This window comes from Petromyzon marinus, chromosome 50 (genome assembly GCF_048934315.1).
Source record: "Petromyzon marinus isolate PM22_M1 ecotype Great Lakes invasive population chromosome 50, UKy_Petmar_22M1.pri1.0, whole genome shotgun sequence".
Taxonomy (NCBI): domain Eukaryota; kingdom Metazoa; phylum Chordata; class Hyperoartia; order Petromyzontiformes; family Petromyzontidae; genus Petromyzon; species Petromyzon marinus.
This window is the reverse complement of record NC_133716.1, coordinates 10,885,365-10,898,808: the sequence shown is the minus strand read 5'-3', so window position 1 is coordinate 10,898,808 and position 13,444 is coordinate 10,885,365. Positions and strand designations below refer to the sequence as shown.

Sequence of the window (13,444 nt, the reverse complement as noted above, 5' to 3'; positions counted from 1 at the left end):
CGCAGTGACGTGACCACAGCACTTGTGCCTGGCTAGGTGCACAAATATTACAAATAGACAAAAAAACCCTGTATAGCCTTAACAGACTGTTGGGGCACCTGATGAAGGCCGGAACGGCACACGAGGGGGTGGGTGGGCAGCACAACGCCCGACCGCCTTTGTCTCCCCAGTGGCGATGATTTTACACACCACACCAGGTACTCATTTGAGGCTGAGTCGACCTAGGGGAGGCCCAGGACCGGTTCAGATAATCGTCACTGGTGAGCGGGAATCGAACTCGGGTGGCCGGGTTCATCGTGCGCTAAGCACTACACTACCACTCCCCGCTACACTACACGCATACGTGATATGAGAAATGTATTTTACTTGATTAGATGTTTGGTTTAAGTGCATCGTCATCATCATCATATATAAAATTACAAAGTACACATACCGTTTAAATGAATCGTGTGTTTGTGTAAGGGTTCCCAACCTTTTCAACGGACCAAACCCCACGTACAATCCCAATGCAGGCGTTTGAAAGACGCCAATTGAGTGAGCCTCCTCGTTCGTGCAGATCGCATCTCACAATCGGCGAGGAGCCACGCACAAGCGGGAAGGCCAACAATTGCCCAAGCTCTGCAGTCCTCTGACATGTTAATGTTTCTAGCCTATTACTGAGTGGGATAAAACATTTTTTTGTCACACGTGGGAGCAAACCGGAGCACCTAGAGAAAACCCACGTGTGCGAGGGAGCAACGCGATATAGGCGCGCCACGGTGGCTAGGAGATGTTGACTACCTCGCCTCGTGTACAGGAGGTCGTGGGTTCGATCACGACCCTGACGCCTGCTGCTGCTGCTGTATATTTGGAGTTTGCGTGTCTCTCTCTCTCTCCCCGTGGTCGCGTGGATTTTTCTCCGGGTCCTCCGGGTTTTCATTTAGGAAATGACGTCATGTGATTTTAGACGATTTTTTTACCCGCCCCCTCGTCACACGGCGTCACAAAAAGTCAGATCCCCCCTCAAATATGACGTCACAAAGCTCTGCCCCCCCCCCCAAAAAAAACAAACAAACACGTTTCAAATCGCTTTAAACTATTGTCATTGTAGTGCGTGTTTAATGTGGCGCTGCACTCTGATGTTGTAGGAGAAAACATTTATTAAAAGTCTAATTAAGTAGAACGTGTTGTCTATATTTATTTAAAGTTGCGCATTTTGATGTGACGTCACATTTCTCACCCCCCCCCCCCCCTCGTCACACATCGTCACAAATGTCTGACCCCCCCACCCCCCCGTGTAGGTGCGTGACGTCATTTATGGACTGTCCCGAAGCCGCTGAGTTGTTGGTGACCAGGTCGCTTCTGAAAAAAAAAAGAGCCATACAGCTCAGTGGGCCTTACCTGGTAAAATCAAAAAAAAGTTTTAGTTCATAGTTTAAGACCCCCTCCCCCCCCTACAAACATAACTCAAAATAACAGATGGGACGTATAACTGTAGTCCACACTTTTCTGTCTTGCCTTCTACTGGCGAGCCAGGGTTACGGCTCACCCCGGACGCCCACAGGAATTGGGAGTTTCACAACATCTGTATTGTGACTCACCACCAACCCTGGCCACCTCGCATGCATGGCCACCAACAAATTCCAGCAAAAACAAAGATCGTTATTGTTATAATGTACTTGCGTTTTTGTCCGTCCAAGGAGGGGTGTATATTGCAGTAAATGTGAAATATTCACTAGAAAAATTGTTCGGCTCATGATTATTAATGAGGTGGGGGGGGGGAGTTGCCCCATGTGGAGTGACGTCACCCGCTAATGGTTATTGGGGAGGGGTGCGGCATGTGGAGTTACGTCACCCCCTTATGGTTATTGTGGAGGGGTGCGGCATGTGGAGTGACGTCACCCGCTCATGATTGCTAATGAGGGGAGCGGCATGTGGAGTGCACGACGTTCTTGTGCGTTAGTGTCCATTTCCACGTGGGCATGAATATTAATGAAGGGGGGGGGGGCTCTTTTGCTGTGACGTCACGCACGGATGTAGCACTGTGCTGCGTAGATTTATTTTTCGCCGTCACTTTCTGTAAAGAGACGTCGTCATAATAAGCGACTTTGCGTAATAAATTATTTAATTCAGCTCGACCTTCCTCTGCGTCAGTGTAAAAATCCACCCACTCATGAATATTAATGAGAGGGGTGGGGCTCATGTGGAGTGACGTCACGTGGGGGGGTGGGCCTCATGTGGAGTGACGTCACGCGCGGGACGGACAGACATTTCTGGGTGATTATAGTGGGTAATGATTTTCGCAACTGGTAGCGGACTTTTGCCCACTTTTTTGTATTTTATCAGATACGAATCCGGATACATTGATGTACTGTCGGAAATATCTCACGAAGATTTGGCACTGTATGCAAAAAAATTAGTTTTGTTTTTTTACAATTCTTGCTCTTAATTTGATATACAGTATTGTGTATATGTTGCTACGAGTAAGCATCGACTGAGTGCCAAATTTCAGCTTTCTAGGCCGTTCAAATACTGTATATCATAGCATTTACATAACCCACAACCGTCTCCGTGTTCCTAATGGAACACGGATTCAATAATTCATAACCCTATAGATTGAAAAAAGGATTTAAAAAAAACCCACGTCCTGCTGTCGGTGATGGCCATACTTCACCAGGCTGGTCAGCGCTGGTTGAAGGTTCTGGGGGAGTCGGGTGCCACCGGCGTTGGCTGTGGTTAGGGATCGAACTCAGGTGGCAACTCGTCACTGCTTCACTACGAGTGATTGCTTTTCGTACCACGCGCCTACAAAATACACGCATGCTGTAGGGCACAAATACACAAACGTGTGTACCATTAAAGACGTGCATCACGGACGTCTCCGCCTTTAAACAAAACGAATGTTGGGGCAAATGCTGTTCGCTGGCTCCTATTGGGGCCCGCACGGTACACGGGATGGGTTTGGTGGCCAGCACCACCTCAGGGCCGCCTTTGTCTCCCTCGTGGCGACGTTTACACACAATGCCCCGTGCACTTATTTAAGGCTGAGTCGACCTCGGGGAGGCCCAGGACCTCGCTTAAACAATCGTCCACCCGGTGCTGTTGACCGTGAGCCGAGAATCAAACCAACTCGGGGTTGGACCCGGGCGGGGTTTCGACGGCGCAGCGCGCTAACCGCTGCGCCACCGCTCCCCACCCAACACCGACAGGGAAGAGACACAGAGACAGAGACACAGAGAGACAGAGACACAGAGACAGACAGACACAGAGACCGACAGAGAGAGACAGAGACAGACAGAGACACAGAGACAGACAGAGACACAGAGACAGACAGAGAGACAGAGACAGACAGAGACACAGAGACCGACAGAGAGAGACAGAGACAGACAGACAGAGACAGACAGAGAGACAGAGACAGACAGAGAGACAGACAGACAGAGACACAGAGACTGACAGAGAGAGACAGACAGACAGAGAGACAGAGACACAGAGACAGACAGAGACACAGAGACAGACAGAGAGACAGAGACAGACAGAGACACAGAGACCGACAGAGAGAGAGACAGAGACAGACAGACAGAGACAGACAGAGAGACAGAGACAGACAGAGAGACAGACAGACAGAGACACAGAGACTGACAGAGAGAGACAGACAGACAGAGAGACAGAGACACAGAGACAGACAGAGACAGAGACAGACAGAGAGACACAGACAGACAGAGACACAGAGACAGACAGAGAGACGTTGCCAGCAACTGCAGAGCGAGCGACTCAACAAGGCACGCAACGCGACGATAATGAACGGAGGGGGCGCACCCCCCCCGCCCCCTCGCTCCCATCGTCATTGCAGACTCCGCTCTTGATTTGCCGCTCCGTGCCGTGACGCCGCCGCCCCCCCCTCGTCCCTCGCGTTGTCCCTCGCCCTGCAGAGGGAAGCACTCCCCCCCACCACCTCCCACCCCACACCCCCCCACCACCACCTCCCCCCCCACCACCTCCCCCCCACCACCTCCCCCCCCACCACCTCCCCCCCCCACCACCTCCCCCCCACCCTCCCCACCTCCCCCCCACACCCTCCCCACCTCCCCCCCACACTCCACCCACTCTCCCGCCCTGTCTGGAGAGATGCGATCCAAGTGCCGCTGCTGCCGCCGCTGTTGGTGGTGATTCTGTCGTGATTCTGTCTTCCAGTGGTTGTTGTTGTTCTTGCTCTCTCAGCCATCATCCAACCATAGACAAAGACGACCACCACCCACCACCACCCCATATAGACTCAGAGTGTTGGGGGGCAAGTGCTGTTAGCGGCACATCCATCCACGCGCCACCGTCAACTCACTCCGGCAAAAGCGACGACTCTTCTTCTCGACGTGACTCTGCCTCCTCCTCCTCGCCGTCCTCTGTGACGATGTGCCGGTCATAAAGACGCCCGGGGAGACCGGGGCACCGTCTCGTCGTCTCGTCTTGCCCGTGCCGCGTTCCGTGCGAGAAGAGGAAGAAGATCTCCCGTGCGCGTGAGAATAACTCATTCCGCCTTCTGCTGCTGCTGCTGCTGCTGCTTCTTGCCACGGGAAAGTGGACTTCAGGGGAAAGCCGCAGTGTGGTGTGTGTGTGGACTAACAGGCAAGCTTGTTTAGATTTACTTACAGCCTGCACACACACCACATACACAACACACCACATACACCACACACACACCACACACCATACACAACACACCACACACACACCACACACAACACACCACACACACCGCATACACCACACACAACACCACACCACACACACACCACACATACACCACACACACACCACACCGCACACACACCACACACACAACACCACACACAACACCACACCACACACAACACCACACAACAACGAACCACACACACCACACATATACCACACGCACCCACACACACCACACACAACACATCACATACACCACACACAACACACCACATACACCACACACACCACACACAACACCACACACACCACACACAACACACCACACATACACCACACACACACCACACGTACCCACAAACACCACACACAACACACCACATACACCGCACACACCACACAACACCACACACACCACACACACAACACGCGCGCTCACTGCACCCACACACACCACACACAACACATCACATACACCACACACAACACACCACATACACCACACACACCACACACAACACTACACACACCACACATACACCACACACACACACCACACGTACCCACAAACACCACACACAACACACCACATACACTGCACACACCACACAACACCACACAACACCACACACACAACACGCGCGCTCACTGCAGCAGTCTTTGCGAGTGCCCGCTCGGGACACAAACCGGGGCATCGCGACAAGAGTGGACTTGATCATTTGAAGGTTTTCTCCCTTTTATTTGTTCATCGAGGACCCATCATCGGGAGTCGTCGACGACAAACGGGATGCGCTGAAGACTTGGAGTCAAGGCAGCGCTCGTCCGGTTTTGGACTCGCAAAAGCGACAAACTTTTTTCTGTTCGGGGATACAACTCGCGGCCATCCCACTTGCTGCGCTGCACTCAACCGCAGTGACACAAAATCTTACTCGCCCCCCCAAGACTGACCGCAAGCTCAACGCTGAACACCAAAACTCAATCTGCAACGGCGCCCGCTTTATATATATCCACGCACCGTCGACAGACGCAGGACCCCCTTCAACAAACGCGAGAAGAAGGACTTCCACAAATTAACTGCATCGAAGGGAGGCTCGGGTGTGGTGCAGACGAACGGGAGTCGCAGTTTCGCGTCATCATCCGTTCAACATTTCTTAACTCATCCCATCAATCACCCCCCCCCCCTCGTTCCCTACATCTCCATCCCCTCCTACTCCACCAGGACCACCAGCACCACCACCGTCATCATCACACGCTGGCCAGCATGGAGGAGTGGAGGCAATGCTGCCGTTGGCTCATTGACTGCAAGGTCCTTCCCGTGAGCCATCGAGTCACCCGCTCGGACGAGGTCTTTGATCTCGCCCAAGCGCTCAGAGATGGAGTCTTACTTTGCCAGCTTCTCCACAACCTCAACCCGCAGTCCATCAACCTCAAGGAGATCAACTTACGCCCGCAGATGTCACAGGTGAGTCGGGTTTACGCGGCCACGCGAAGCCGCGACTCGCGGTCAAGCCGGAATTCGGCGATAATGAGAAATCAACAGCGTAACGCTGAACAAATCCTGTACCTACGTTGCACTTCTTTCGCACCGTACGCAGCCAACCGTGCTAATTAATCGGAGCCGCGGGGAAATGTGCAGTTGAGCTGTGTTCGCGGTGGTTCAGCGCCTTGCGCGACCAACCGTGTGCCACCTGAATTGTGTCGATAACTTGTGGTCTGTCTCGGCCTTTAATGAGTTATATATATAGTACATTGGCGCTGTGCGTTCACATCGGCAGCGCGGGGGAGACAAAAGCGGCCGGGCGTGGTACTGACCACGCAACAACCACAGCGCTCGTCTGCAGCAGTGCCCGTTATCATTTGGCGTTCGGTGCTAGCGGTTGTGCCCAAGGGTCTGTGTATGTCCTTTTGTATATGCACACACACCCGTGCTTGTATGCTTCCAGAATAGCGCTTTTACTTGATTGTTTATACGCTTAAATCGGAAACTTGGGGATGTTATTGTATCGATGTGCGTGTTATTTTCTGGCAGTCGTTTGGTGAATTATTAAAATAAGAGTTGGCACGGTTGGCATTCCAGGTAATGTAATTGCCATTCACCCTGGCTTGTTATAAAACCCACAATGTCTGGGTCAGTCCTGTGACCCTTCAATCGGACCTGCGTGTGGCTTCAATGTGCACCTTCAATGTGCACCGATCCTGGCACACATTTTCTGAGTATATCACCAGTACTTCTCAGTGGCAAACACTCAGGTGTTGCGTCTGTCTGTGTGTATTTGTCTTACAAGCTTAGCCACGTCGGTTAAGGTCCTGGCCATGATGGTCAGCAGACCAAACAAATTGGTAATTCAGTATTTAAACCTGACCAGAGCCTCCTGTAGGTTGACTCGGTCAGAAATGAGTACATGATGTGGTGTACCTAACATTGGCAGATGGCATGGGAGGGATGGCACATGTGATGGGCTGGCCACACCAAATACATCTCAAAGTGTGCCATTCTGACCTTAATAGGTAATCGCTAACAACAAATGAGCCAACAGTTCATCGTACCTAGTGGGGTGAAAATCTATCCTGCCACAGCTGTCCAATTATTCTGACTGTGCAATACATTAACTGTCTCATTCACCATCTCGTGAAGCCATCAGCTGGATTTCGAACCAAATACTTGGTTGCCGCACAAATTCCGCACGAAAGAATACACGTCGTGTAATTGTGAAAATACTGCTGTCAATTACTTGCCCTTTAATAGCTAAGTTAAACTGTTTATTTTGATTTGTAGGCTAACCCACAGATTTTTGAAAGGGCGTTGTTATTGGGGTCGTGGGCAATTGTCAGATTTAATAATTGGCTTATAACAACAAAACACATTGCTGTTTATATTTTTAGCTCTTTCGGTAAAGTCACGTTGAAAGGAAATAATAAAATAATATATATATAAAACAATAAAATTCTCACGACGTTTCGACCATAACACAAACGGTCATAATCAGGTGATGACCGTTTGTGTTATGGTCGAAACGTCGTGAGAATGTTAGTGTTTTATATATATTTTATTGTTTCCTTTCAACGTGACTTTACCGAAAGAGCTAAGAATATGAATTACTGCAGTCACGAAAGCTTTAAATAAAAAAAACATTGCTGTTTGTTTGGAAAAAAAATGCCACAGGGTCTGTCTTTAATGCCCTCGCGAACAGATGGTGTATTTTGGCAAGTGACCTTAAGACTTGCCGCTCATGCACATTGGTAGGGATAGTGCCGAGAAGTGGCACATTGTATTTGCATTGGCCGTGCGGCTGTATAACCTACCATCCCTTCATATCGACTAAGTCCGCATGCCATCTGTCGATTTTGCAAGCAATAAGCTCCTGTGACGTACAGAAGCCGTCGTTGATAACCGCAAACGATCACCGTGAGCCTCCGTCACTGTCAAATTTAGGAACATTTCTAAGTGATAGAAATAACTAAAGTTGGGCTGATTGATGAGTCCTCTCGTCTAAAAGTGCTGTGAGAGCAATTGTCGCCAACGTAAATGGTGAATATGTCCACGAGCGGGAGTGGGTGGGTATAAGAGATAGTTTGCATGCCTGTTTGTGTGGCCGAGTTTCCTCATTTCACCTGTGGCCACCCGGAGACAATTTCCAAGAAGGCTGCTCTTTTGTTATCTGTAGCAATAACCCCCCTCCACGGCACTGCAGAATGCAGCCCGTGCGTACGCTGACACGCATGCGACAAAATATAAAAAAACCCTCGCCTATCTCACCAGGAAATGGAAACACAAGCCTGGCTGATACGCTCTTTAGACCATATGCTGCAGGTACGCTCTTTCGCAATGATTAAACGGCGTAACTCTCCCTGGTGCAGGGCGGTGCAACTGCCCTGGTGCCCCATGGGTTGGAGGGACCAAAGCGCGGGGCTACGGAGAGGGGAGGGGGCGGGATGGGGGGGCAATTTTATTCTGTGCGCCAGGGCCCATGCCAACCACGCTGTGTCGCTGGTCAAACCGTATTTTTTTTTATTATGGCATATATAAATGCAGCTCGACGCTGTTTAATGTTGATTTTTACGTTTCCGCCCGCTAAACGTACTCAAATGAGGACTTCCAGGACATCGCTGCAAGTTCCTGTCCACTCTGTATAGTGTCTTTCGCTTTGAGGTCTCGTCACCGTGATGTCTGTGCCCGTGCTGTTTGCTGCATTGCCGGGGCCACCACAGACAGAGCAGGGTGGATCAGGGCCAGTGGAGGTGGCGGTGAAGACGGGGCTTGTAGTCGACGTGACGCGTGACACGCACGCGCCTGGGTCGCATCGTGTACGTGGCCATTGAGCGCACAGGCGGTGCAACTGCACCAGGGCCCACTGGCCCGAGGTGCCCAGGTGCTCAGCTACAAGAGGGGGAATATTAGACTGGGGGAGGGCCAAGTGTCATTCCTCGCACCGGGACCCATGCCAACCGCGCTACGCCACCTGAGATGTCCCACACTGACACGGGGAATCCGGGGTACGCCTGTTCCCACAGTGCGCCTCCTCCCTCTTCACCTGTCGGAGAGCGTTAACGCCACTTCTGAAAAGTGCCCGCTTCGCGGAGCCGAGAGCAAAGCCTCTTCTTAGCCTTGTTAACAACGACCCACAACAATTGGGTCTCACATGCCATCAAAAGTGATGCCTTGCACTTTCCCGCAAAGCCTTTCCAACCCGTCCCGAGGAATTTTTTTTTATACAAGTATGAATTTTGCTTGTAGGTTTGGAGATTTTTTTTCTCTTCAGGGCAAGGCTTGGACAATCTAACCCGCTCTGACCCGTGCAATGTAAAGTCAAATGTTGCTTATCCGACCATCACTTATCCGCTTTGACCAACTGGGCATGGCGCAACTGGCATTTTCTATAAATGTTCGCAAATCCAACTTTTCCAGTTATCGTCCTAAAACTGTCCCCAGCGAGAGTCAGATTTGCGACTTAGTAACTGCCACCCCTCAAATTCATCTTGCAGCCGCCCTGCTCACAATTGCAGCGAATTAAATAACACGATGGTGGACGTAGTAAGCTATGATGCGGTTGGTCATTCGGGTCTCTGTAGGGATGAGTGTTATTGATCCTCTGGGTCGGTACACGGGCCCGTGCATCTATCAAAAGCTTTTAAATGATTCCTGAACACAGATGAAGAGTACGCTTTGGCATAGCAATGTGCGCTGCCTCCGACACAGCTTTGCAGACCCATTAATTTCCTTGTGTCTCTTCGTGACCAATTAGCCTCCGCTGTAGCAAATGGATGCGAACCTGTGCCCTTTTGCAATTTAATCGCGTCCGTGCATTGGGAGGATTATGCATGAACTGACGACGTTGCACTGAATAAATAATGCACATTTGGGGTGGGTTTATTTCATACTTTCCTTCTTCAAATCAGTGTTGCTGTGGACACTGTGATGGTTACAGGTGTAGCGCATAATGTCACTGTCATCAGCCATCCACTGCTGGACGTCACTCGCCACGATCCTGCGATGCAAGAGTCCACCGAGCACCTGTACACGACCTGACGCCGTCGCTCCATCTCATCGGTGGACGCCCTCTCGGACGCATTTCCGTTGCTTTGGCTGCCACTCCCGCGTTAATCTGGACCATTAGTAAATGTAAATGACACATACGTGGCATACTCCTAGGCAAGGTAAGCATTGCTTGTGTCCTTTTAGATAACACATCTCACCATAGATCCTTGCTGCTGAGCACTCAAAAACTAAGTAGGATTCAGCCTGCGTAGTGCTTGGCTGTGCAACCACCATGCATAAAACTGGGGTTATAGGCTGAAGAGCCGCATTGTCATTCGAGGGCAGTGCAACAAAGCCCATTGCTGTGCTGTACTTCTATGCTGCCAACTCTATTCTCACCACCTGCTGCAACCCGCATTGACCAGCGTGGCAAAGCGTGGCCGTGCAACCTCCACGATCTGCATGGTGCGTGACGGAGGTTGACAGGAGGGCTCTGCGTGTACACACAACGCATGGGCAAATCTGCAAGCGATCAAGAGGAGGGGAGAACAGGATATGAAACAGAGCAGTCGAGCGTCGTCAATGGCATCGCCGTCGCGGTCCATACGGAGACGCTGCGGTCCATCGCTCTTCGCAGCCGTACTTAATGCTCACCCGCGGAATTTGCATTTGCAACAGAGAGAGAAGGCAGGAGCAGAGAAGGACGGGCCAGGGAGATGGAGCGGGAGCGGGGCGGGGAGGTGGGGAAGAATGATGGGGAGAGAGAGAGCTGGTATTGATAAACCATATACTTACTTAAAATAATACATTTGGGACCGTGCTTAGGATTTCGCTGCCTCTTAAGCGCTCTTCCTGCCAACCGCCGCCCCCCTCCCCGCCCGCTACCCCCCTTTCATCGTGTCTCCATAAATTATTCAAATCATAAGAAATATATATTTCCCACGGAGCAAATCTATCTGAAAAAGATAAATCAGCAAGGCGAGGAGGAGGAGAGCGAGCAGGGCGATGATGGGCGCGCCGCGGTTCGTACGGCTGTGACTGATTTGGCAATATTGCTCCGCGTAGGCAGTTGCCGCATGAGGCAGAAGCAAACTAAGCGAGGGCGGAATGGCCCCAAGAGGCTCAAGGGAAGCGAGGGGGGGGGGGGGGCCCGAAATTCATGCAAACATTGGGCGCCTCAAATGTGAGGTCTCAATGTATTGCTGGGTCTGTCCTGTGACCCTCCAATACATTATAACAAGCTAATCAACATAAAACTCAAATTAATCTCTCCCATCCCCGTATCGTTTGTCATTCTGTCCTAATATACAGCAACTGCATCTCTGGTCTGTCTGCATCTGTCATTTCGCAGCATGGCTGTCTCATCTGTATGTCTCTCCTCTCATCTCACTGCACCTCCGTCTTTGGTTAATACTTCACTACTTTTCTCTCACCGCACCACATCGCTTAACCTCTTGTTTGTATTATCTTCCGTCCCCTCAGCGGGAGCTGTATCAACCGTAAGAGGGGGCTGCCAAAAACAATTTATGCCCGGGGCTCCCAAATGGGCTGGCACCAGCACTGCATGCTGGGAGCTCTTAGTTTGAGGAGCTTTGACTTCGTGGTTGAGAGAGGGAGAGGCGCTGCGCTGGGCCAAACAGACGAACCGGAGCCTCCCGGCACACCGTGTTGTTTTGTTAACCCTGCCTGCGACAGATGTCGCTCAGCTCGTGACTTGTCCTGCAAGGGCTGTTGCCTCTTGGGCGCTCAGACTGCTCATCATCATCATCGTCATCGGCCGTGGTCATTCCGCTGCTGGATGAAGCCTCCCCCAAGCTGCCGCACGCAGACACCTGCACGCGAACTGATTCCATCGCTCCATCCTCCTCGGTGTGACCTCGGGACGAGTTTCGTCCCTTGGCTGGCCACTTCGTTTCCCATCTTGAACCCTCCAACGGCCATCCTCCCTTCTCGTGACGTCTCCTGCCCAAGCCCCACTCACTTTTCTCAAGACTTTGAATTACCTCATTTGTCCTGAACAAAGACAAAGGTCCGCCGTATAGCCTTTAACAGACTGTTGGAGCAAGTGCTGTTAGCGAGCACATAATTAAAGGCCGGCACGGCACAAGAGGGGGTGGGTGGCCAGCACCACGCCCGGCCGTCTTTGTCTCCCTAGTGGCAATATTTGTACACATTGCACCAGGTACTCATTTGAGGCTGAGTCGACGGAGGGGAGGAGGCCCAAGACCGGTTTAGATAATCGTCACTGGTGTTGAACCGTGAGCGGGAATCGAACTCGGGTCGCCGGATTCATAGCGCAGCGCACTAACCGCTACACCACCGTTAGCCACCGCCACTGTTTTCTCTAATCCACATACATCTCATGCATAGCCAAGCACCCATCGACCGTATTCTCTCTGCGGCTCACACGATGCACTTTTTTTCCTCCTGTATTTTAAAGATGAATTTGGGTGGGGGTCTGCATGTATTTTAATCCGGTACATGCACTCGTCTTCCGGGAGACGTGATTTATGGTCGAGTTTTTCGACGTCACCTTCCTGAAGAAGGGTTCTCTCCGAAGCGTTGCAGGGACCACCCAGAGGAGAGAAGATGCCGCCGGCCATTGAGACCCATCTTCCGGAGCGCAGCCGTTACGCAAGACTGCTGTCCGTAGCATTACCGTCTTCTTGATTTGAACGGACATTTAAAACAAATCTAATTACCCCAATGTTTTAGGGGGGGGCGGGGGGGGGGGTGCAGCTTGTTTTTTTCCACGTGAACACGCATATATATGGTGCATATATATGTGTTCATGTGCGGATCCCAAAGGCTGTTATTTGGGATGGCAAGGTTGAGGGCTCCCAGGTTGGAAAATTGCATCTGCATTAATAATGAACGCAGGCTGCATTGCCACCTTGTGCTTGCAAGCTGAATGCTGCCCGTGTTAACCAAAACGGCTCGTTAATGTTTCACGAGTTTAAGTATCATTTCTCCCCCACCGCCCATCAGCCGTAATCCGTGCTGTGGCGCTGTTTTGAGGCCACTCAGGATGATTACGAGGATGCTGGAAAGGTCTAAAAGTGGGTCCCAGTATGGGGCACGGCAGCGCTGTGCGCGCACGTAGCTTCCTAACCGCGCACGTCACCAGAGTAGCCTGCGTGTGACTAATGCGGCGGGACTGTGTGATCACATCACACTGAGTGCGCCTGATTGCGCCAGGTCTCATAAGCAGAGCCAGGTCGAAACTGGTTCCTGCTTGGATGGGAGTCTGCTTGTGAAATGCCAAGCCTTGCGCACTCCAGCTGCGAGTTGGGCCAGGAG

The 13,444-nt window shown here is 51.4% G+C and overlaps 1 protein-coding gene across 13 annotated transcripts in view; it reads left to right on the top strand.

Moving 5' to 3' along the window:
• The first annotated feature begins 4,085 nt into the window (after nucleotides 1-4,085).
• LOC116953091 (guanine nucleotide exchange factor VAV2-like) overlaps nucleotides 4,086-13,444 on the top strand; it is a 232,420-nt gene continuing 223,061 nt past the window's right edge. For 12 of the 13 annotated variants that reach the window (XM_076074863.1, XM_032972932.2, XM_032972931.2 and 9 more), the window contains exon 1: nucleotides 5,930-6,130. In XM_076074863.1, coding sequence (XP_075930978.1) covers nucleotides 5,930-6,130 — 201 coding nt within the window. Of the gene's footprint in view, nucleotides 4,600-5,887; nucleotides 6,131-13,444 lie in introns of those variants that run through there. The other variant, XM_032972920.2, reaches the window with a different exon arrangement.